Source organism: Heterodontus francisci, chromosome 18, assembly GCF_036365525.1.
Source record: "Heterodontus francisci isolate sHetFra1 chromosome 18, sHetFra1.hap1, whole genome shotgun sequence".
Taxonomy (NCBI): domain Eukaryota; kingdom Metazoa; phylum Chordata; class Chondrichthyes; order Heterodontiformes; family Heterodontidae; genus Heterodontus; species Heterodontus francisci.
In genome coordinates, this window is record NC_090388.1 from 57589820 (window position 1) to 57612014 (window position 22195).

Genomic DNA, 22195 nt, shown 5'->3' on the forward strand with positions numbered 1-22195 from the left:
CACTCCTCTCACACCATACCGATCCCATTCCATCCTTCCCATGCCATGCCCTCCCTCCAATGCCACTCCATCACATTCTTCCTATGCCACCCCTCCCATGTTATCACAATCTCACGCCATTCCATCCTTTCGATGCCAATACTCCAATGCCATCCCCATGCGCTGACTCCACCATCCTCTATCATTTCATCCTACCCATGCCACCTCTCCCTCCCATGCCACCCTTCCCATGCCTTGTCCATCCCTGGCGATTTCATCCTTCCTGTGCCACAATTCTGATGACATCTCCTCCCTCCCCATTCCCTCCTTCCATGCCACTCCACCCATGCTATCCCCATCCTCCCATGCCATCCCATTCCACCTTCCCATACCACCCCATCCATGCCATCTCTATCCCATGCCATTCCAACCTTGGCATGCCACTTATCCCATGCCATTCCATATCAGCCCACCCATACTATATCCTCCCTATGTCATCCCCATCCCATGGCATGCCACCCCATGCCTCCCATGGCATCACTCTCATGCCATATCCATTCCACCACATTTCCAATTTTGACCCTGACATTTCAGTCAAATTAGCATACGTAACCAATTCAATCATCTCCTACACCCGTCTCATGCCATCCCCAGCCTTCCATGTCATCCCCATCCCTTGCCATTCTACCCTTGGCATGCCACTCCTCCCATGCCATTCTACTCCTCGGATGCCATCACCGCCCTTCCAATCCTCCCATGCCATTCCTCCTTCCTATGTCATCCCCATCCCATGGCATTCCACCTTTGGTATGCCACTCCTCCCATGCCTTTTCAGGCTTCCCATGGCACCCTCTCATGCCATATCCACCCTGCCCCATTACCATAGTGATCCTGAGGTTTCAGTCAAATTAGTATGGGTAACTAATTCCATCATCTCAATTACCCCTCCCATGCCATCGCCTCCCTCCCATGCCCGCACATACTCATCTCCTAGATATTGTATATTAAGACCACCGGAGGGAGGTGAGAGGATTTCTGCCCCAGCTTTAAAAAAAGCAATCAACACTTATAACTGTCAGGGAGATTCCACACCGTTTCGCGTGCACATAGAATCCATCTTTGCATACACAGAATCACAAAATCCTTACAGTGCAGAAGGAGGTCATTCAGCCTATCATAGAGTCATAGAGTTATACGGCACAGAAACAGGCCCTTCGACCCATCGTGTCTGTGCCGACCACAAGAACCTATATATTCTAATCCCATTTTCCAGCACTTGGCCCGTAGCCTTGTATGCTATGGCGTTTCAAGTGCTCATCTAAATACTTAAATGTTGTGAGGGTTCCTGCCTCTACCACCACTTCAGGCAGTGTATTCCAGATTCTAACCACCCTCTGGGTGAAACAATTTTTCCTCAAATCCCCTCTAAACCTCCTGACCCTTACCTTAAATCTATGCCCCCTGGTTATTGACCCCTCCGCTAGAGAAAAAGTCTCTTCCTATCTAACCTATCTATGCCCCTCATAATTTTGTATACCTCAATCATGTCCCCCCTCATCCTTCTCTGTTCGAAGGAAAACAACCCTAGACTTTTCAGTCTCTCTTCATAGCTGAAATGCTCCAGCCCTGGCAACATCCTGGTGAATCTCCTCTGCACCCTCTCCAGTGCAATCACATCCTTCCTATAGTGTGATGCCCAGAAATGTAAACAGTACTCCAGCTGTGGCCTAACTAGCGTTTTATACTGCTCCAACATAATCTCCCTGCTCTTATATTCTATACCTCGGCTAATAAAGGCAAATATCCCATATGCCTTCCTAACCACCTTATCTACCTGTGCTGCTGCCTTCAGAGATGTATGGACAAGTACACCAAGGTCCCTCTGACCTTCTGTACTTCCTAGGGCCCTACCATCCATTGTATATTCCCTTGCTTTGTTAGTCCTCCCAAAATGCATCACCTCACACTTCTCAGGATTAAATTCCATTTGCCACATCTCCGCCCATCTATATCGTCCTGTAATCTAAGGCTTTCCTCCTCACTATTTACAACGACACCAATTTTTGTGTCATCTGCGAACTTACTTATCATACCTCCTATATTCACGTCTAAATCATTAATGTACACTACAAACCGCTGGGGTCCCAGCACCGATCCCTGTGGTACACCACTGGTCACAGGCTTCCACTCGCAAAAACAACCCTCGACCATTACCCTCTGTTTCCTGCCACTAAACCAATTTTGGATCCAATTTGCCAAATTGCCCTGGATCCCATGGGCTCTTACCTTCTTAACCAATCTCCCATGCAGGACCTTATCAAAAGCCTTACTGAAGTCCATATAGACTACATCAACTGCCTTACCCTCATCTACACATGTAGTCACCTCCTCGAAAAATTCAATCGTTAGTTAGACACGATCTCCCCCTGACAAAGCCGTGCTGACTATCCCTGATTATTCCCTGCCGCTCCAAGTGGAGATTAATCCTGTCCCTCAGAATTTTTTCCAATAGTTTCCCAACCACTGATGTTAGATTCACCGGCCTGTAATTACCTGGTCTATCCCTGCTACCCTTCTTCAATAATGGTACCACATTCACTGTCCTCCAGTCCTCTGGCACCTCTCCCGTGGCCAGAAAAGATCTGAAAATTTGTGTCAGAGCCACTGCTATCACCTCCCTTGCCTCACATAACAGCCTGGGATACATCTCATCTGGGCCTGGGGATTTATCCACTTTTAAGCCCGCTAAAACATCTAATACTTCCTCCCTTTCAATGTTAGTATGTTCAAGTATATCGCAAATCCCCTCCCTGATCTCTACACCTATATCGTCGTTCTCCATAGTGAAAACAAATGAAAAGTAATCATTTAAAACATCACCTATGTCCTCCGGCTCCACACACAGATTGCCACTTTGGTCCCTAATGGGTCCTACTCTTTCCCTGGTTATCCTCGCCCTTAATATACTTATAAAGCGCCTTAGGATTTTCCTTTATATTGACCGCCAATGTTTTTTCATGTCCCCTCTTCGCTCTCCTAATTACTTTTTTTAAGTAACCCCCCTACACTTTCTGTACTCCTCTAATGCCTCCGCTGTTTTCAGTGCTCTGAATCTGCCATAAGCCTCCTTTTTGTTTCCTGATCCAATACTCTATATCCCTTGACATCCAGGGTTCCCGGACTTGTTGGTCCAACCCTTCACCTTAACGGGTACATACTGGCTCTGAACCCTCACTATTTCCTCTTTAAATGACTCCCACTGGCCTGATGTAGATTTTCCTACAAGTAGCTGCTCCCAGTCCACTTTGGCCAGATCCTGTTTTATCAAATTGAAATTGGCCTTCCCCCAATTCAGTACCTTTATTTCTGGCCCATCTTTGTCCTTTTCCATAACTACCTTAAATCTTACAGAGTTATGGTCACTATCCCCGAAATGCTCCCTCACTGATACTTCTACCACTTGTCCAGCTTCATTCCCTACGACTGGGTCCAGTACTGCCCCTTCTCTTGTAGGACTTTCTAAATACTGGCTCAAAAAGCTCTCCGGGATGCATTTTAAGAATTCTTCCCCCTTTAAGTCTTTTGCACTAAGACTATCCCAGTTGATATTAGGTAAGTTGCAATCTCCTACTATTATTACCCTATTATTTTTACACCTCTCTGCGATTTGCCTACATATCTGTTCCTCTATCTTTCCCTGACTGTTTGGAGGCCACAGCCAAGTGATTTGCCCCCTTTTGTTCTTTAGTTCTACCCATATGGCCTCATTTGAGGAACCTTCTAAGATATCATCCCTCCTTACTGCAGTAATTGACTCTTTGATCAACAGTGCAATACCACCTCCTCTTTTATCCCCTCCCCTATCACACCTGAAGATTCTATACCCTGGAATATTGAGTTGCCAGTCCTGCCCCTCCCTCAGCCATGTCTCTGTGATAGCAATAATAGCATAATCCCAAGTGTTAATCAATGCCCTCAATTCATCTGCCTTATTAGTAAGATTCCTTGCATTAAAGTATATACAAACCAGCCTTGCATTTTTCACTTGTGCCTTAACAGGTCTATATTTGCTGTGCCTTCCAGACTGACTCAGTTTCTCTTCTATATTTGGCTGTGCATCACCCCCTACTGTACCTCCACTCTGTATCCCATCCCCCTGCCAAATTAGTTTAAACACCCCCCCCCCCACTCCACTCCCCCAAAAGCACTAGCAAGCCTCCCAGCAAGGATGTTGGTCCCATTCCGGTTCAGGTGCAACCTGTCCAACTTGTACAGGTCCCACCTTAGCCAGAAACAGACCCAGTGATATTATTCCTATACTCGCTAGCATGTGGCAGAGGGAGTAATCCAGCGATTACAACCTCTGATGTCCTCCTTTTTAATCTGCTACCTAGCTCCCTAAATTCTAGTTGCAGGACCTCATCCCTCCTTCTATCTATGTCATTGGTACCAATGTGTATCATGACCTCTGACTGCTCCCCCTCCCCCTTCAGAATGTCCTGCAGCCACTCCGTGACATCCTTGACACTAGCACCATCCTGGAGTCTCGTTTGTGGCCACAGAAACGCCTATCTGCACCCCTTACGATAGAATCTCCTATCACTATAGCTCTTCCACCCCTTTTCCTCCCCTTTTGTGCAGCAGAGCCCTCTGTAGTGCCACGAACTTGGCTGTTGCTGCTTTCCCCTGGGAGGTCATGTCCACACTGGCTCTCCAAAGGAACAATTCCCACAGTTCCAGTCTCCTGCCTTCTCCCCATAACCCTGCACATTCTTCCTTTTCATATAACTGTCTAATTCCCTTTTGAATGCTTCAATTGAACCTGCCTCCACTACGCTCTCAGGCAGAGCATTCCAGATCTTACCTACCAAATACTTTAAATCTGTCACCTCTCATTCTCCATCCTTCCATGAGGGGGAACAGTTTCTCTCTATCTCTGTCCAGACCCCTCATAATTTCAAATCACATTTCAGCCTTCTCTTCTCCAAGGAAAACAGTCCTAACTTCTCCAATCCATCTTCATAACAGAAATTCCTCAACCCCGGAACCATTTTCATGAATCTTTTCGGTACTCTCTCCAATGCCCTCACGTCTTTCCTAAAGAGCGGCGCCCAGAACTGGACGCAATACTACAGCACCAACTGTTGGCAGCTGCACATGTATCATGTGCTCCAGTCCTCCGCGTGCCCCACATGCACCAGACATCGCCCACCAAATCAGCCCACCGACCAATCAAAACAATGCAGACTGAAACAACATTTTCCACCTCTGTCAGTTATACACATTACTCTGAAGTAATTCTACAGCTTTTGCACTCAGCAAGTAAGTGTGCCTTTCCTATAAAATTGGTAGCTGCATGACAGAATATGCTGTCAGAAAAGACCATTAATCCCCTGTAGTTTGCACCGTTGCTGACTCTCCCCAAAGACAAACAAGATTTACATCTATTCAGCATAAATTGTTATACTTGGTACATTCAGGACCTGAATGTCATAATCAAGTTTTAAAATATCTAATTAACCAACCGTCATCCCACAGGTGCAGGCAGGCACCACAGACCCAATCTACCCACCAACAAATCAGAACAACTTAAACAGACAAAAACTGAATATTATTATTGATATAGTATTGCAATCACTGTGTGATGGAAGGGCTCTAAAATGCACCAGGCCCCAGCCTAATCCTGATGTTAAACTTTAGCTGGAAACACAAGATTCCAAAAATAATGAATTCTCACTGAATAACATTCATATATGTGTGACGCGAAGGGCCAATTTTAACCCTGCCAGTGGAAACTGGTCCATCAAAAGACAATAGAATCCTTCTTCGAATATACAGATCAAACTCTGAGGACATCATCAAGGCCTAACTGCAGTTTTAACTGGAGATCTGCAAGAGGAAGGCATTGTTACTTCCTCTCCTGGCCAATCTGATGGCAAGAGGAGCTGGACCCAAAACAGGCCCAGAAAGGTAAATTAATTTTTGTAAGAAAAATTAAGTTTCCTTGTGGGAGTGCTTCCCCCCACCCTCAAAGAAACCTCAAGCTGCCCAAGCCCAAGCCATCCCTTCTCTAACTTTAACCATGAGACCCCCTCTAAACCACTCACCTGAGTGACATGGACCATCCCTTTGGGTCCTCAGTGAAGACCTCCTACTATCTGACAGCTACAGTTTCCCGCTGTGTTCAATGGGAGACTGATAGGGTCTATGAGGATGTGGCCCAGCAGTTAAAATTTCACGGGCCTCGCTGATGTCTATATATCTAGCCCACACCCACACAACTCCCAACAGAAGGTTACAATTGGGATTCTGATGTGCTATTTATAAGCAGTAGATTTTTCTCTAGTCACAGGATGAGAAAAAAAAACATAGCCCCAAATGAGAAAGTCAGATCTTGAAATAGTCAAGAGCAATGAAGTGAAAGAAATGAAAGAATGAAAGAAATACAGGAAACATAAATGACCATCTTTGCCAGATGTCATGCTAGGTTTTCGGCTGTTAGCAGCCCATTTCAGCAGTGTAAATCTGATGGCCAATAGTGGAAATGAGCAGGAATTCCACACATTGAAACTATGTCCACTGTACACTGCAGTATAGTATTCGAGGGTTGGCAACCAGTGGCATATGAGATGCTTGGCTAAAACAGATCACTTCATTTTGATATTCATTTGGTAGCGGGAATGCTCAATGCATTATTTTCCAGTGTTCAGGACATCAGTTTAAAAGCATTCAGCATTCCTAGAGAATCAGTTATTTGTTCTGCTGGAACTCAGGTTCCCATAGCCATGGTCCAATTGTTCAATTTTTGGAGGGAATGTTTTTCTGATGTGTTTGGAAGACAAGGAGGATCCACAGGCAGATTCTAAGCATGTCAGGCTACACAAGGTGCTCTGTGCCTACCTACTAGGACCTGCATACACCCGCATCCAAAAACAGAGGTGACCAGACCTTGCTTTGGCAGGTAACTAGTGCAAGCCAAGGCTCCTTTACCCCAAAAGAATGCAAAACAGCAAACCTGAAGAGCACTACTAAGATATGTGAATGACTAACCATATTGTTGTATACTTTCCCAGAGGCACCTTAATTAGTTTCTCATGCTTTTCTTTGATTTGTTCTGGAGAGGTGGACAACACAGTCAAGTCTGTAATTATTGCCCATCCTTTATTGCCCAGCAAAGTAATGGTGGACATTCCTCTTGAAGCACTGCAGTCGCTGTGATCATTCTGCTCCCACAATAGTGCTACGTAGGGAATTCGAAGATACTGTCTGAGTGATAATTAAACAACAGTCATGGGGCCGGATTTTGTTTACCCACAGGCGTCGGGTTCAGTGGCGGTGGCGGGGCCTGGGGGGGGGGGGGGGCGGTGGTGACCTGAAGATGGCTCCGGATGAGGCTGGCCATGGACCTAGACGGCGGGAGGGCCCAGCCCGATCCTCCCAACGGTGGCGAAGCTCCGTGGCAGACACCCCCACTGCTGGGCGACGGGACCTCAAATAACATATTCAAATTAATAAAATGAATACATTTAAATAGACTTACCTCTGATCTTGGCGGCGTTCAAATCCCCATCCGGGGAAACACAGCGCCTGGGTGTAGGGGATGGTGGGAAGGGTTGAACCTTAAACTTTGTGCAGTTTGGGGAGGGAGGGAGGTTATATGTAAACGATAAGTGTTTTTGGGGGGAGGGAAAGTAGTTAACGCAATTGTTATGGGGGGGGGGGGTGGGAAAGGGGAGTTATAATTTTATTTATTTAATTTTAGGGGGTTACTTCTTTAAAAATTTAAATGTGCCAGCAGGGCTCTTTAAAAAGGGCGCCAGTGCCTGCGCATAGGCAGCTGACGCCATTGCCGGCAACAGACAACCCGCCCCCTTTGTGTGTTTGGGGGTAGCGGGCCACCCCGGCTATTTAAATGAACCGCTCCGCAGGGGATTACGGCAGCTCTTTGGCAAGCTGCCCGCCTGAGCTCGCCACCGATCTCTTAAAATCCAGCCCATGACTTAGCAGGGAACAAACATTCTGAAGTTGATCAATAACGTTCTTGTGAAAAATTCAGCAGGTATCCCTTTAAGAATTCATTTGCTGAAACCTCACAGCATTCCAAGTGAAAAATTTGTGAAATTACACTAGGTGTGAAAAAATGTGAAATTATGCTAGCATCCAATTTGTTAATTTTAATATGTAAATTAAGTTCTTATATATTTTCTGAGAGCACTGAAGACTGTTGTTTATAAATTGGGCAGGATTCCTACAAAACCAATTCCCCTCACAATATCCTGAATTCCTTATCCACGTTTCTTGCTGATGGGTCCAAGCTCGCTAGTCAGCAAAATACTCTTTAAATGGCTATACTACATTTATGTGCTGCCAAACGTGGTCTCATTCTTGATGCATGAGAAAGGAGAAGGAATGAAGAAAAAGGGTGGAAACTTATCACAAGCAGTTTGTTGTTACTGAGAATGCTACAACAATATTAACATGACGAAGTAAATAATAACATTTTGTTTGATAGTTATCAAGGAGAGTTATAGTACAGTCTCCAATAGGTGTGGCACTGACATGAAGATGTACAAATGGACACCCCTAAAAAAATGACACTTATTGACAGTCTGAAATAACTTACATTTTGTAATAAATGAAAGTTGTATCCTGAAACCATGGACACTCGCTAATTACAAACAGCTTCCAATGCAGCGAATCCGTTTGCAACTTGAAACAGGGGACTTGTAGATAAACATGAAGTGGCTGTTTTTGGAATGGAGCTCTTTAGCCAGTTTGCACAGCTTTATCCCAAGGATAGAGGGTTTCTTTGCTGCTTTGGATGTTGAACAAAGAACTCCCCATTCCATGGGTCAGGAACTGCTGGTCGGGAGGTGGGTGTCAGGGGCCTAAAATTGCAGGAGACTCACGAGTTGGGGGTTGGGATAACTGGGTACTCAAAGAGAGAGGGACACTAAGCAACGAGGGCTCAGGGAAAAGATGGAGACTGGATATGACGGCTGCAGAGAGAGATGGAGAAAATAGTTTCCCTTTAGCCCCGCCTTTGGTTTCCCCTCTACACCTGTTCATGGGTGACCTCCAGGTTCTTGAAACCTCACATAACAGCTACTGGCGCAAAACGACAACTAAGAATCTCAACTACAGGGACCCAACCTATATAAGGTCAATCCAGTAACAGGTGAAGTCACATGATCCAATGTCACATCGTCAGTTATCATATGAAAAACGCGTCTGCTATCTCAGAACCATTTTTTTCTATAAAAATCCATGCAGTAATTATGATTAGCAGCTCAATATTCAAAAGCATATTCTGACTGCATTAAGGTACAACAGCAACTTACTTTATCTCCTTCTCTATTTGCTGCAGCTCTCTGTTCAGTTTACCCAACTCTTTTTTCATGGCTCTCACTTCTTCCTCTGCTGTGGCCTGCCTTATTTTCTGACTATTTAAAGCTTTATTGTTTGCTTGTAGATCATTGCTAAAATTTTCTATAAACATCTCATTATAATACAAAAGGAAGAGATGCAATTGAGTCCTGCTTGCTTTCAGCTCTTCTATCAACATTTGGTAACGATCTGCCTAAGTGTATAATCATAAGAAAAATGCAATATTTAGCAAGATTGTATGTATTCACCATTAAATATCAAAAATAAAATACAATAATCATCAATGTTAACACTCAGCTCTAAACATATCTGCAAAGTAGCAAGACAACTGACATATGAGAGCAAAACATTTTTATGTAATGTAGTGTCATGCATTTGGTTAGACATCAAACATTTATAACGAGGGTAGATTTTAACTATCTAGCATCTGACCAGCAGAGCGTGCCAGCAGGAAGCCCAACAGTGCCAGCAGGAGGCCTGGGTCTCATTAACGTATGCAAATGTCTGCAGCACCAAACAAGCCTCCTGATATGCTGGTTCCAGGCCAACACAAAAAGGGATGATTCTGAGGCTGACCTGGCTGGGTAAAATGTTGGTCTGGGACTGGGGAGGGGACGTTTGCAATTTTAGAGCAGCTGGAGCCTAGGCTGGCAGGAGCCCACATTACTTTTCTGCAAGCACTTATCTTTTCGAGCCTCTTCTGTTCCACAAGGTTTTACTGAGTGGAGCACTCACAGCACACTTGCTCAGTAGGCAATTAAAATAGCAAATAAATCCAGTATTATGACCTCAGTGAAACTGCTAGCATTAAAACACGAGATATGAACTCACCAGACCAATTGAAAAAAAAACACAATAAGAATTCACATTTTAAAACTTAACTAAACTAAGCTAAAATTCAACATTCACTTAATTGTACTTTGGAAGTAGCGAATATACTAAATTATAGAGAAAGGTATTTCCCTTTATTATGACCTGGTGAGAAAGGTGACTCGGGGACTCTTTCAGCCTTCACCTGGTCTTATTTTAACAGGGTTTTCATTTTAAACACACTGTGTTTTGAGCTCCCTCTTGGTGAATCATTGTTCACCACTTTCCAATTATAAGGCAAAGAAATGAGCATAAATGGGCTTTCTTAGGTTTAAAGAAGAAAAGTGAAATTTTATTAAACTTAAACTCTAATTCGGTTAACGTCTACGAATACACGCCGCGCCCCACACTAACATACGTACGTGATACGCACATACAAATAGAGACAGAAAAGAGAAGAAAAATAAGGAGAGCGGTTTGAGGCAATCAGAAGAGTTCCTTGTTACTGTGGTTCGAGATCACTGTAGTCCTTTTGTAGGTAGTTCTTGCTTGTAGGTAATTCTTGCTTTTCGTTGGGGCCCAGTATTCTTCTTAAACCTTGTTCACTGTAAGAGGGGTTCCTGTGTCTTCAATGAATTCCAAAGTTGGTGAGAGCGAGGTGAGAGCAGACAGGAGAGAGGTCTTTTCCTGTCCAGGAGCAAACAGCTTTCTGAGTTCAAATTCTCTGTGGCAAGTTCAAATTTTAAAAACACCAACAGCCAGTTAGTCACATGACTAACAGACCAGGTCTGTTTGTGTATTCAGCTACTTTAACAGTTAACCTGGAATGCTAGCCTCCCCACCCTCAACGTCTGGTAATCAAAAGTCCATTGTGAATTAAATTGGAGCAGGGAGTGGCCCCTTTGTCCTCTCCAACTACTGTCTGTTACTTTGCAAATGTCTTTCCAGTCAAGGGTCTGGTGTTCTCTTTAAAAAAAAAACAAGTTCTATCTTTACTCCAGTAACAGTTTGAAAATCAATGTTCATGTGGTGAAATTAAGGTGTCTCATTCTTGGCAGGTGGGGGCCTGCATGACATCTTTAACTTATTAAAATACTTGAAAACCCCACATCACATTTATACATTATAGTGCCCTTATTGAGGCAATATTTTTGCAGTTAAAGTTCCCAAACTTCTCCCAATTGCAATGGGTTGGATCTCCCAGTTCTTCTCAAAGTCAATGTCCTCTTCGCTCACTTATTCCAAGCACTTTTGACCTGGACTTCTGTGAATAAGGCGATCTCTGCTGACCCTGTTGGTCTTTTTCCTCCACAAACCTAAGCTTTCAAAATGGGTTCAAGCTTCAGCAGCTTTTTGCTGTATTAGTGTTTTGAGAGATGATGTCTTCTCTCGGTCTCTTTTGAGGCTGCCACTGCTGGCCTATGGGTCTTTCTTACAACCTTCAGACTTCTGAAAGTCTGTCGAATTTATCCAGAATCAAAAGTCAATAGTCATTTTCCTTTTACAATATTCAGAGTCCATAGGTCTGGCTATCTCAAAACCACCTGGGCCTTCCTTTGTTTCTAGTTGTTAGCAATTGCAACTCACATTTGCAAATTGAGTCCCTGGCTCCCTGTTTACGATCTGAGAGTCTGAGAAAGCAAAACCCATTGTCTGTCATGTGTTTCAACCTTGCATTCTGCTTTCAAAAGGGTCTTTGGTGTGGGTTCCTTGTTTGTATGGTAACCAAGATCCCTGGTTTGTTTCCGGGCAGACTTGGTGTGAGGATACTGCATTAAAGATTACAATTTTAAAAAGATCATATTATAAAGTCCAGCGTTACTAACACCAGGAACTCAATTCAGTTATGAGGGGACACAAGTTTAAGGTGAGGGGCAGGAGGTTTAAGGGGGATTTGAGGAAGAACTTTTTTACCCAGAGGGTGGTGACCGTCTGGAATGCACTGCCTGGGAGGGTGGTAGAGGCGGGTTGCCTCACACCCTTTGAGAAGTACCTGGATGAGCATTGGCACGTTAGAACATTCAAGGCTATGGGCCAAGTGCTGGCAAATGGGATTAGGTAGACAGGTCAGGTGTCTTTATTGCATTGGTGCAGACTCGATGGGCCGAAGGGCCTCTTCTGCACTGTATTATTCTGTGATTCAATGGCATCATTCAACAGTAGCTGAAGTAGTTTTAAAACAATATAATAAATCTTTTAACTTCCACTATTATTTTTCAATCACATTTTTAGTATATTGATTCTTATTCTCTGTGCCTTGTACCATCTTTGACTAAGGTGCCCAGATGACTTTTTCCCATTGCAAACAATAAATGCTCATCAGGAGTATGCATGAGATCATTTCACACACACGCATAAACAGGGGTGGGCATCTTGCTGTACATTCAAGATTATAAAGATGCAGGAATTTGCGAAGAAATCTATGGTCCCCTTAAATTTGAACTGGATCTACCCAGTTGGTTATGGAAGTCTTCTGGAGGGATAATTATAATTTTGCATTCACTTTCCATCAGGAAAAGTGCAGCACTTCTGATCATCGCTGCTTACATTCTTTCCTCTGCTTGTTTTATTTGTTTAACTTTCACGGGCTTGGAGAAGTCGATTTCTTATTTTTTTAGTTACTTATTTAGAGATACAGCACTGAAACAGGCCCTTCGGCCCACCGAGTCTGTGCCGACCATCAACCACCCATTTAGACTAATCCTACACTAATTCCATATTCCTACCACATCCCCACCTGTCCCTATATTTCCCTACCTATACTAGGGGCAATTTTATAATGGCCAATTTACCTATCAACCTGCAAGTCTTTGGCATGTGGGAGGAAACCGGAGCACCCGGAGGAAACCCACGCAAACACAGGGAAAACTTGCAAACTCCACACAGGCAGTACCCAGAATTGAACCCAAGTCGCTGGAGCTGTGAGGCTGCGGTGCTAACCACTGCGCCACTGTGCCGCCCTTTCTGTGCTGCTCTTTCTTTGCCAGAGCAGTGCCAAGAACGTTGCTTCTCAAAGCGCAGGGGCCCAAAATTAAAAGTCAGTGCACTCATCTGAGCAAGGAAAATAAGAAGCAGCCAGTATTGCAGAAGCTATTATCATGGAGCTGAGGAAAACAGGGCTTAAGCATTCTCTCAACATGGGAGAAAAGAAGTGTGTGTCAGGAACCCAGCATGGTAGAAGAACATGGTTTAAAAACAGCCAGGGTTTCTGGAGAGCAATGCATGTGTATAAGTAATTGCTCATTTCATGTTAAACTGTCAGTTTAGCATAAAGGATTGGATTTTTCTTTTAAAATAATGCAGTGGGGTAGAATTGGACATTACTGTCCCAATTTCAGGGATCAAAGTCCTGCACCCCAAAATCACCTGAAAAATGTCTGACCCAGATTAGGTCGGGCCATTTTACAGGAATTCCTGGGGGCCATGTAAAACAGGCATTTGTTCTTTACATATTAACAGAGAGGACTAACGTCTGTTTTAGGTCCCTTTACAGAAATTGGTCTGCAATGAGCAGAGCAGGCTTTGGGGCCTTCCCCACTCAGGATACTTCAGCAGCTACCAATTAAATGCGCATTAAAAATATATTTAAAAGACCTTGCTCCAGAGTTAGGAGCCGCGGGTGTGCTCATTCCAGCTCTGCAGATTCATAACAGTTGATTCCTGACACGACTGACTCCCTCCCTCTCTCCTGCCTTCTCTCCCCCAGCATTTATCTGAGGTCACTGTTAGTGAGGTAGGTGGCATGAAATTAGTTGCTGCAAAAGGACAGGTGCTGGCACAGTATTTAGATAAGGTCCGAATGCTCTCATATTATCATCTTTGTGCTTGAAGCAGACAACAATGAATTTCCATCAAAAAAGGGGCCATTCAGTACAACAGATCTATATCTTTTTTTTTTATTATTCATTCATGGGATGTGGGCGGTGCTGGCCAGACCAGCATTTATTGCCCATCCCTAATTAACCTTGAGAAGGTGGTGGTGAGCTGCCTTCTTCAACCGCTGCAGTCCATTTGGGGAAGGTATACCCACAGTGCTGTTAGGAAGGGAGTTCCAGGATTTTGACCCAGCGACAGTGAAGGAACGACGTTATAGTTCCAAGTCAGGATGGTGTGTGGCTTGGAGGGGAACTTGCAGGTGGTGGTGTTCCCATGTATTTGCTGCCCTTGTCCTTCTAGTTGGTAGAGGTCGCGGGTTTGGAAGGTGCTGTCTAAGGAGCCTTGGTGCATTGCTGCAGTGCATCTTGGAGATGGTACACACTGCAGCCACTGTGTGTCGGTAGTGGAGGAAGTGAATGTTTGTAAATGGGGTGCCAATCAAGCCGGCTGTTTTGTCCTGGATGGTGTCGACCTTCTTGAGTCTTGTTGGAGCTGCACCCATCCAGGCAAGTGGAGAGTATTCCATCACACTCATGACTTGTGCCTTGTAGATTGTGGACAGGCTTTGGGGAGTCAGGAGGTGAGTTACTCGCCTCAGGATTCCTAGCCTCTGACCTGCTCTTGTTTCCACTGTATTTATATGGCTACTCAGCATAGTGGGGAAAGTCTTTGCTCGAGTCGCTCTAAACAGGCTCCAGAAGCTGGCTGAGCGCGTCTACCCTGAGGCACAGTGTGGCTTCAGTGCAGAGAGATCGACCGTTGACATGCTGTTCTCCCTTCGTCAGATACAGGAGAAATGCCGCGAACAACAGATGCCCCTCTACATTGCTTTCATTGACCTCACCAAAGCCTTTGACCTCGTCAGCAGACATGGTCTCTTCAGTCTACTAGAAAAGATTGGATGTCCACCAAAGCTACTAAGTATCATCACCTCATTCCATGACAATATGAAAGGCACAATTCAACATGGCGGCACCTCATCAGACCCCTTTCCTATCCTGAGTGGCGTGAAACAGGGCTGTGTTCTTGCACCCACACTTTTTGGGATTTTCTTCTTGTTGCTGCTTTCACATGCGTTCAGGTCTTCTGAAGGAGGAGTTTTCCTGGGGGCAGGTTGTTCAACCTTGCACGTCTAAGAGCAAAGTCCAAAGAACGGAAAGTCCTCATTAGGGAACTCCTCTTTGCTGACGATGCTGCTTTAACATCTCACACAGAAGAGTGCCTGCAGAGTCTCATTGACAGGTTTGCGGCTGCCTGCAATGAATTTGGCCTAACCATCAGCCTCAGGAAAACGAACATCATGGGGCAGGACGTCAGAAATGCTCCATCCATCAATATTGGTGACCACGCTCTGGAAGTGGTTCAAGAGTTCACCTACCTAGGCTCAACTATCACCAGTAACCTGTCTCTAGATACAGAAATCAACAAGCGCATGGGAAAGGCTTCCACTGCTATGTCCAGACTGGCCAAGAGAGTGTGGGAAAATGGCGCACTGACACGGAACACAAAGGTCCGAGTGTATCAAGCCTGTGTCCTCAGTACCTTGCTCTATGGCAGCGAGGCCTGGACAACGTATGTCAGCCAAGAGCGACGTCTCAATTCATTCCATCTTCGCTGCCTCCGGAAAATACTTGGCATCAGGTGGCAGGACCATATCTCCAACACAGAAGTCCTCGAGGCGGCCAACATCCTCAGCTTATACACACTACTGAGTCAGCGGCGCTTGAGATGGCTTGGCCATGTGAGCCGCATGGAAGATGGCAGGATCCCCAAAGATACATTGTACAGCGAGCTCGCCACTGGTATCAGACCTACCGGCCGTCCATGTCTCCGCTTCAAAGACGTCTGCAAACGCGACATGAAGTCCTGTGACATTGATCACAAGTCGTGGGAGTCAGTTGCCAGCGTTCGCCAGAGCTGGCGGGCAGTCATTAAGGCGGGGCTAAAGTGCGGCGAGTCGAAGAGACTTAGCAGTTGGCAGGAATAAAGACAAAAGCGCAAGGGGAGAGCCAACTGTGTAACAGCCCCGACAATCAAATTTTTCTGCAGCACCTGTGGAAGAGCCTGTCACTCTAGAATTGGCCTTTATAGCCACTCCAGGCACTGCTCCACAAACCACTGACCACCTCTAGACGCTTACCCATTGTCTCCCGAGACAAGGAGGTCAAAGAAGAAGAAGACTCCAGTTCAGTTTCTGGTCAATGGTAACCCCTAGGATGTTGATAGTGGGGCATTCAGCGATGGTAATGCTGTTGAATGTCAAGGAGAGATGGTTAAATTCTCTCTTGTTGGAGATGGTCATTGCCTGGCACTTGTGTGGCGTGAATGTTACTTGCCACTTATCAGCCCAAGCCTGGATATAGTCCAGGTCTTGCTGCATTTCTACACGGACTGCTTCAGTATCTGAGGAATCACGAATGGTGCTGAACATTGTGCAATCATCCGCGAACATCCCCACTTCTGACCTTATGATTGAAGGAAGGTCATTGATGAAGCAGCTGAAGATGGTTGAGCCGAGGACACTACCCTGAGGAACTCCTGCAGTGATGCCTTGGAGCTCAGATGATTGACCTCCAACAACCACAACCATCTTCCTTTGCACTAGATATGACTCCAGCCAGCAGAAGGTTTTTCCCCTGATTCCCATTGACCTCAGTTTTGCTAGGGCTCCTTGATGCCATACTCGGTCAAATGCTGCCTTGATGTCAAGGGCAGTCACTCTCACCTCACCTCTTGAGTTCAGGTCTTTTGTCCATGTTTGAACCAAGGCTGTAATGAGGGCAGGAGCTGAGTGGCCCTGGCGGAACCCAAACTGAGCGTCATTGAGTAGGTTATTGCTAAGCAAGTGTCGCTTGATGGCACTGTTGATGACACCTTCCATCACTCGACTAATGATTGAGAGTAGGCTGATGGGGCGGTAATTGGCTGGGTTGGACTTATCCTGCTTTTTGTGTACAGGACATACCTGGGCAATTTTCCACATTGCAGGGTAGATGCCAGTGTTGTAGCTGTACTGGAACAGCTTGGCTAGGGGCGCAGCACGTTCTGGAGCACAGGTCTTCAGTACTGTTGCTGGAATATTGTCAGGGTCCATAGCCTTTGCAGTATTCAGTGCCTTCAGTCATTTCTTGATATCACGTGGAGTGAATCGAATTGGCTGAAGTCTGGCATCTGTGATGCTGGGGACTTCAGGAGGAGGCAGAGTTGGATCATCAACTCGGCACTTCTGGCTGAAGATTGTTGCAAATGCTTCAGCCTTATCTTTCGCACTGATGTGCTGGACTCCGCCATCATTGAGGATGGGGATATTTGTGGAGCCACCTCCTCCAGTTAGTTGTTTAATTGTCCACCACCATTCACGGCTGGATGTGGCAGGAACGCAGAGCTTAGGTCTGATCCGTTGGTTATGGGATCGCTTAGCCCTGTCTATTGCATGCTGCTTATGCAGTTTGGCACACAGATAGTCCTGTGTTGTAGCTTCACCAAGTTGACACCTCATTTTTTTGAGGTATGTCTGGTGCTGCTCCTGGCATGCCCTCCTGCACTCTTCATTGAACCAGGGTTGGTCTCCTGGCTTGATGGTAATGGTAGAGTGGGGGATATGCCAGGCCATGAGGTTACAGATTGTGGTTGAGTACAATTCTGCTGCTGCTGATGGCCCACAGCGCCTCATGGATGCCCAGTTTCCCATTGCTAGATCTGTTCGAAATCTATCCCATTTAACACGGTGATAGTGCCACACAACACGATGGACGGTATCCTCAATGTGAAGGCGAGACTTCGTCTCCACAAGGACTGTGTGGTGGTCACTCCTAACAATACAGTCATGGACAGAAGCATCTGCAGCAGGCAGACTGGTGAAGACGAGGTCAAGGGGAACTTGCAGGTGGTGGTGTTCCCAGGTTGTGAGGGTTTCTGCCTCTACCATTCTTTCAGGCAGTGAGTTCCAGATCCCCACCAGCCTCTGGGTAATAAGATTTCCACTCGAATCCCTCTAAACCTCCTACATCTTACCATAAGTCTTTGTCCCCTGGGTATGGACCCCTCAACCAAAGGGAATAGGGCCTTAGGGTCTTCCTATCCACTCTATCTAGACCCCTCATAATTTTATACACTTCAATTAGGTCTCCCCTCAGCCTCCTCTGTTCCAAAGAAAACAATCCTAGCCTATCCAATCTTTCTTCATAACTAAAATTCTCCAGTCCAGGCAATATCCTCATAAATCTTCTCTGTACCCTTTCTAGTGCAATCCCATCTTTCCTATAGTGCAGTGACCAGAACTGCACACAATACTCCAGCCGTGGCCTAACTAGTATCCAGCTGATCTTCAATTCTCTTACATAGGGCGCCTCAGTCAACTGCAATGCCCCTACTATGACCCTGGCTATGATCAGCTAACTAAGCAGATTGGGAATTAAATCTGCAGCTTCCTGCTTTGTATGCAACATTAACTTCTGAACTAACAGGAAGTTACTATTTCCATATCTGAACATTTGTGCACAAGCTGTTAACTTTTAAACAGAAAAATAGTCAATGTTACTCTCAATTACCTCTTCCTTCTCATGCTTTGCATGTTTGCGCTCAACTGCCACATTTTTCTTTTTGTTGTAGTTGAATCGAGCTTCTTCTTCTGCATTCATCATTTCTTTCTTCTTCTTGTCATATTCATTGGACAGTTCCCCTGAGTTGCTAACTTGCTCAAAAAGTTGAGTTCTCTCTTTGGGTTTCTTCATTGCTATGTTTTCCACAGCACCCTACAATATAAAATATTGTGTTAGAACTTCACTGTGGCTATTAATGAATAATACAAATATCCAACAAAATACTTGTGAAATAAAAGCAAAATACTGCGGATGCTGGAAATCTAAAATAAAAACAAGAAATGTTGGAACCACTCAGCAGGTCTGGCAGCATCTGTGAAAAGAGAAGCAGACTTGTAAAATAAATGCTTTCAATGACTGCTTTTAGTGAAATATTTTGCTGTGGCATACCTTCCCCATACCAACACAGAAATCTTATTACACTTTACCACCTGGGTTAGTTTTTAACTCACTATTTCATTACATTATACTTTTTCCCAGAAGCTGGAGTGTACTGAGCTAGCAAGAGTGGCCTGATTATCTCAAGGCTTAACATTGTTTCTTTTCCACAGCACAGAAGGAGGCAATTCACCTACTGTAGCTGTGCCAGTTCTTTGTTAGAGCTATCCAAAACTAATCATACTACTTCCTTCCCATAGCCCTGCATCTTTCTCTGCTTCAAATATTTCCCCAAATTTCTCTTAAAAGATGCAATGGTATCCAACTCAATTACTTTCTGTGGCAAAGGATTTCATGCTCCAATAACCTATTACATACAAAAACTTTTCCAACCTCTTATCACTCTCAAGTGACAATTATAAATTGACAACCTCTCAACCAGAGGTTTCCTATTAACTCTATCAAAACCCTTCGTAATTTAAAAACCTTGATTAAATTTTCTTTTAGTCGCTGCTCCAATGGAAATTGTCCTAGTATCTCAAGCTTTTCCTCATAACAATATTTTCCATCGTAACCATGGTAAATTTACATTGTATGCCCATAATGTGCTATCCAAAGCTGCACATCAGCCCAAGTGCATCGTTTCCGTGTGTCATGTGTGCAGCAGCGCCACCGCGATTACGTGGCAGGTGGCCATTTAACATAATGGAGACGCCAGTCACCCCCAATCATGTGGCGGGGGCTGGAGGCAAGACGCCAATTATGGTGTCAGCTAACAGCTGATCAGGTGCTGGCACTATCTTTAAAAGCCTGCCAGCCCGACATTCACTCTTGCCTTGCAGTCTATAGAAGGTCAGTTTACTGTGGGGCACAGCACTGTTTCCACAACACTCAATCCCCCTCGGAAGAGTGGAGCCGATAGCAGAGGTTAGACCAAGGGTGGCCCCACGCTTCAGTAATGCCTCCCTGCAGATTGTCCTCCAGGCTGCAAGGGAAAGGCGGGAGGTTCTCTTCCCCATCAATGGCAAGAAAAGGTGCTCCCGTCCAAACAAATAAGCCTGGGTGGAGACTGCAGAGGAAATCAGTAGCCGTGAGGTCACCCGATGCAACTGGGTTCAGTGCAGGAAAAGGGTCAATGATCTCCTGCGTTCAGCCAAGGAGAGTGGTATGTTCCAATGCTCTATTCTGCGTTTGAACATCACTACAGGGTGTGCGATATGGTGAGGGTGCTGCTGCCAGCGTGATAGAGCACAGGAGACCACCATGATTCACGGGACCCTCGATAGGGCGTACTGCAGGACTCCACCAGATCAATCGAGGCAGTAGAACCTCATCTTCAGCGGCCCAATGGCTTGCTCCATGGTCACTCGGGTGAGCCGTGGCAAATGTTGATCCTCTCCTTCATTGTATTGCGAGCGCTCCTCACAGGTGTCAGAGGCCATGTCTTCAATGGGTAGCCCTTGTCCACGAGAATCCATCCCTGGAGGCAAGCGGAGGGACTGAAAAGCTGCGGCACCTGAGACTGTCGAAGTACATAGGCATCGTGGCTGCTTCCCGGGAAGCAGACACACACTTGCAGGAACCACTTTTGGCGGCTACAGACCAGTTGAACATTGATTGAATGGAAGCCCTTCCTGTTGATGAATGCAGCTGGGTGGTCTGTGTGAGCCTTGATGGTCACATGCATGCAATCTATTACACCTTGCATCTGTAAGAATCCAGCTACAACCCTGAAACCGATGGCCCTCTCTGCTTGACTGCAAGGGTCAGTCCGTTAGCGCGAATAGTCGCCAGCCCTCTTGATCAGGGCATCGGTCACCTCCTTGATGTAGCGGTGGGCTGCAGCCTGGGAGACCCCACACATGCCCTTGGTGGATCCCTGGAAAGATCCAGATGCGTAGAAGTTTAGTGTCACGGTAATCTTTAAGGCCACTGACACAGGGTGACCCCCAAATCCCAGAGGTCGCAAATCGTCCTGCAGAAGACTGCATAAGTTGGTGATGGCCTCCCTGGAGAGACGTAGTCCTCACTGACAGTATCGCTCGGACATCTGGAGGTAGGTGATGCGAGTCCCGTAGAGACTCTGGCACGTGGATCCTTCTGGGCCTGGCCGGCTGCTGCTTCTTTCATTGTGGAGCTTCAGGGTCAGGCACAGCAGTTTCTTGGGCCTGCCTCCATCAGAAGTGCCTCAACATGCCACGGGGATCCAAAAACACAGAGTGTATGAGACCCATGGAAGGTGTTCTGGCTCTTCGGATTGCTTCAGATGCAGAGACGAGCCTGCCTTGGCAACTATGTTTATCAATATTTGCTTGGCAGAATGCCTGATGTGCCTCAAGACTAAAAGTTACTGTGGGGCTACCATCTTTGCCAGCAGTGTGAATCACCACACACAGTAACACAGCATTTATGATACCCACTAGTACCACCCCCATCCAACCTAAACTCCTGCAGAGCCCCCGATACACACAATCCCTTGCAGACCTCACAGCAGCAGAACAGCAATGGTCGCAGCATCTCCCCACTTACTCTATGCTGCAATGGTCCGGATACCTCCCCGTCGTGGCACTGAGGCCTCCCGTCTCGGTGCCGCCAGCTTTTAACCGTCGCAAAGTTGAAGGCGCGCGAGTGCCGCACACCATTTACAAAATCCAATTTGGTACTCTACAGCCTTCTGGATTCAACATTGAGTTCAACAATTTCAAAACATGACTGCCTTTTTCATTTTATGTTATTTTATTCCATTTTTAAACCATGGGCCTGTCTTAAACTTGTTTTTCAGGTTTTTGCTTTTGGACAGAGCTGTTCATTATTCTGCCATTAACACTATCTCTGGACTAATGCTCTGCCTTTTCATACAATTATTAGCACACACGTTGCCTTTGTTCCGTGACATGTGAAGTGTGAGGTAATGCATTTTGGGAGGACTAACAAGGCAAGGGAATATACAATGGATGGTAGGACCCTAGGAAGTATAGAGGGTCAGAGGGACCTTGGTGTACTTGTCCATAGATCACTGAAGGCAGCAGCACAGGTAGATAAGGTGGTTTGAAAGGCATATGGGATACTTGCATTTATTAGCCGAGACATAGAATATAAGAGCAGGAAGGTTATGATGGAGCAGTATAAAACGCTAGTTAGGCCACAGCTGGAGTACTGTGTAC

At 45.6% G+C, this 22195-nt stretch overlaps 1 protein-coding gene across 5 annotated transcripts in view; it reads right to left on the reverse strand.

The window, feature by feature from the left end:
- The window catches only part of LOC137379655 (structural maintenance of chromosomes protein 1B-like), a 167302-nt gene that overhangs the window by 125019 nt on the left and 20088 nt on the right, over positions 1-22195 (reverse strand). For all 5 annotated transcript variants that reach the window (XM_068050802.1, XM_068050805.1, XM_068050806.1 and 2 more), the window contains exons 4-5: positions 18603-18806; positions 9321-9559 (exon numbers count right to left, since the gene is read on the reverse strand). In XM_068050802.1, the coding sequence (XP_067906903.1) occupies positions 9321-9559; positions 18603-18806 (443 nt within the window). The remainder of the gene's footprint in view (positions 1-9320; positions 9560-18602; positions 18807-22195) is intronic.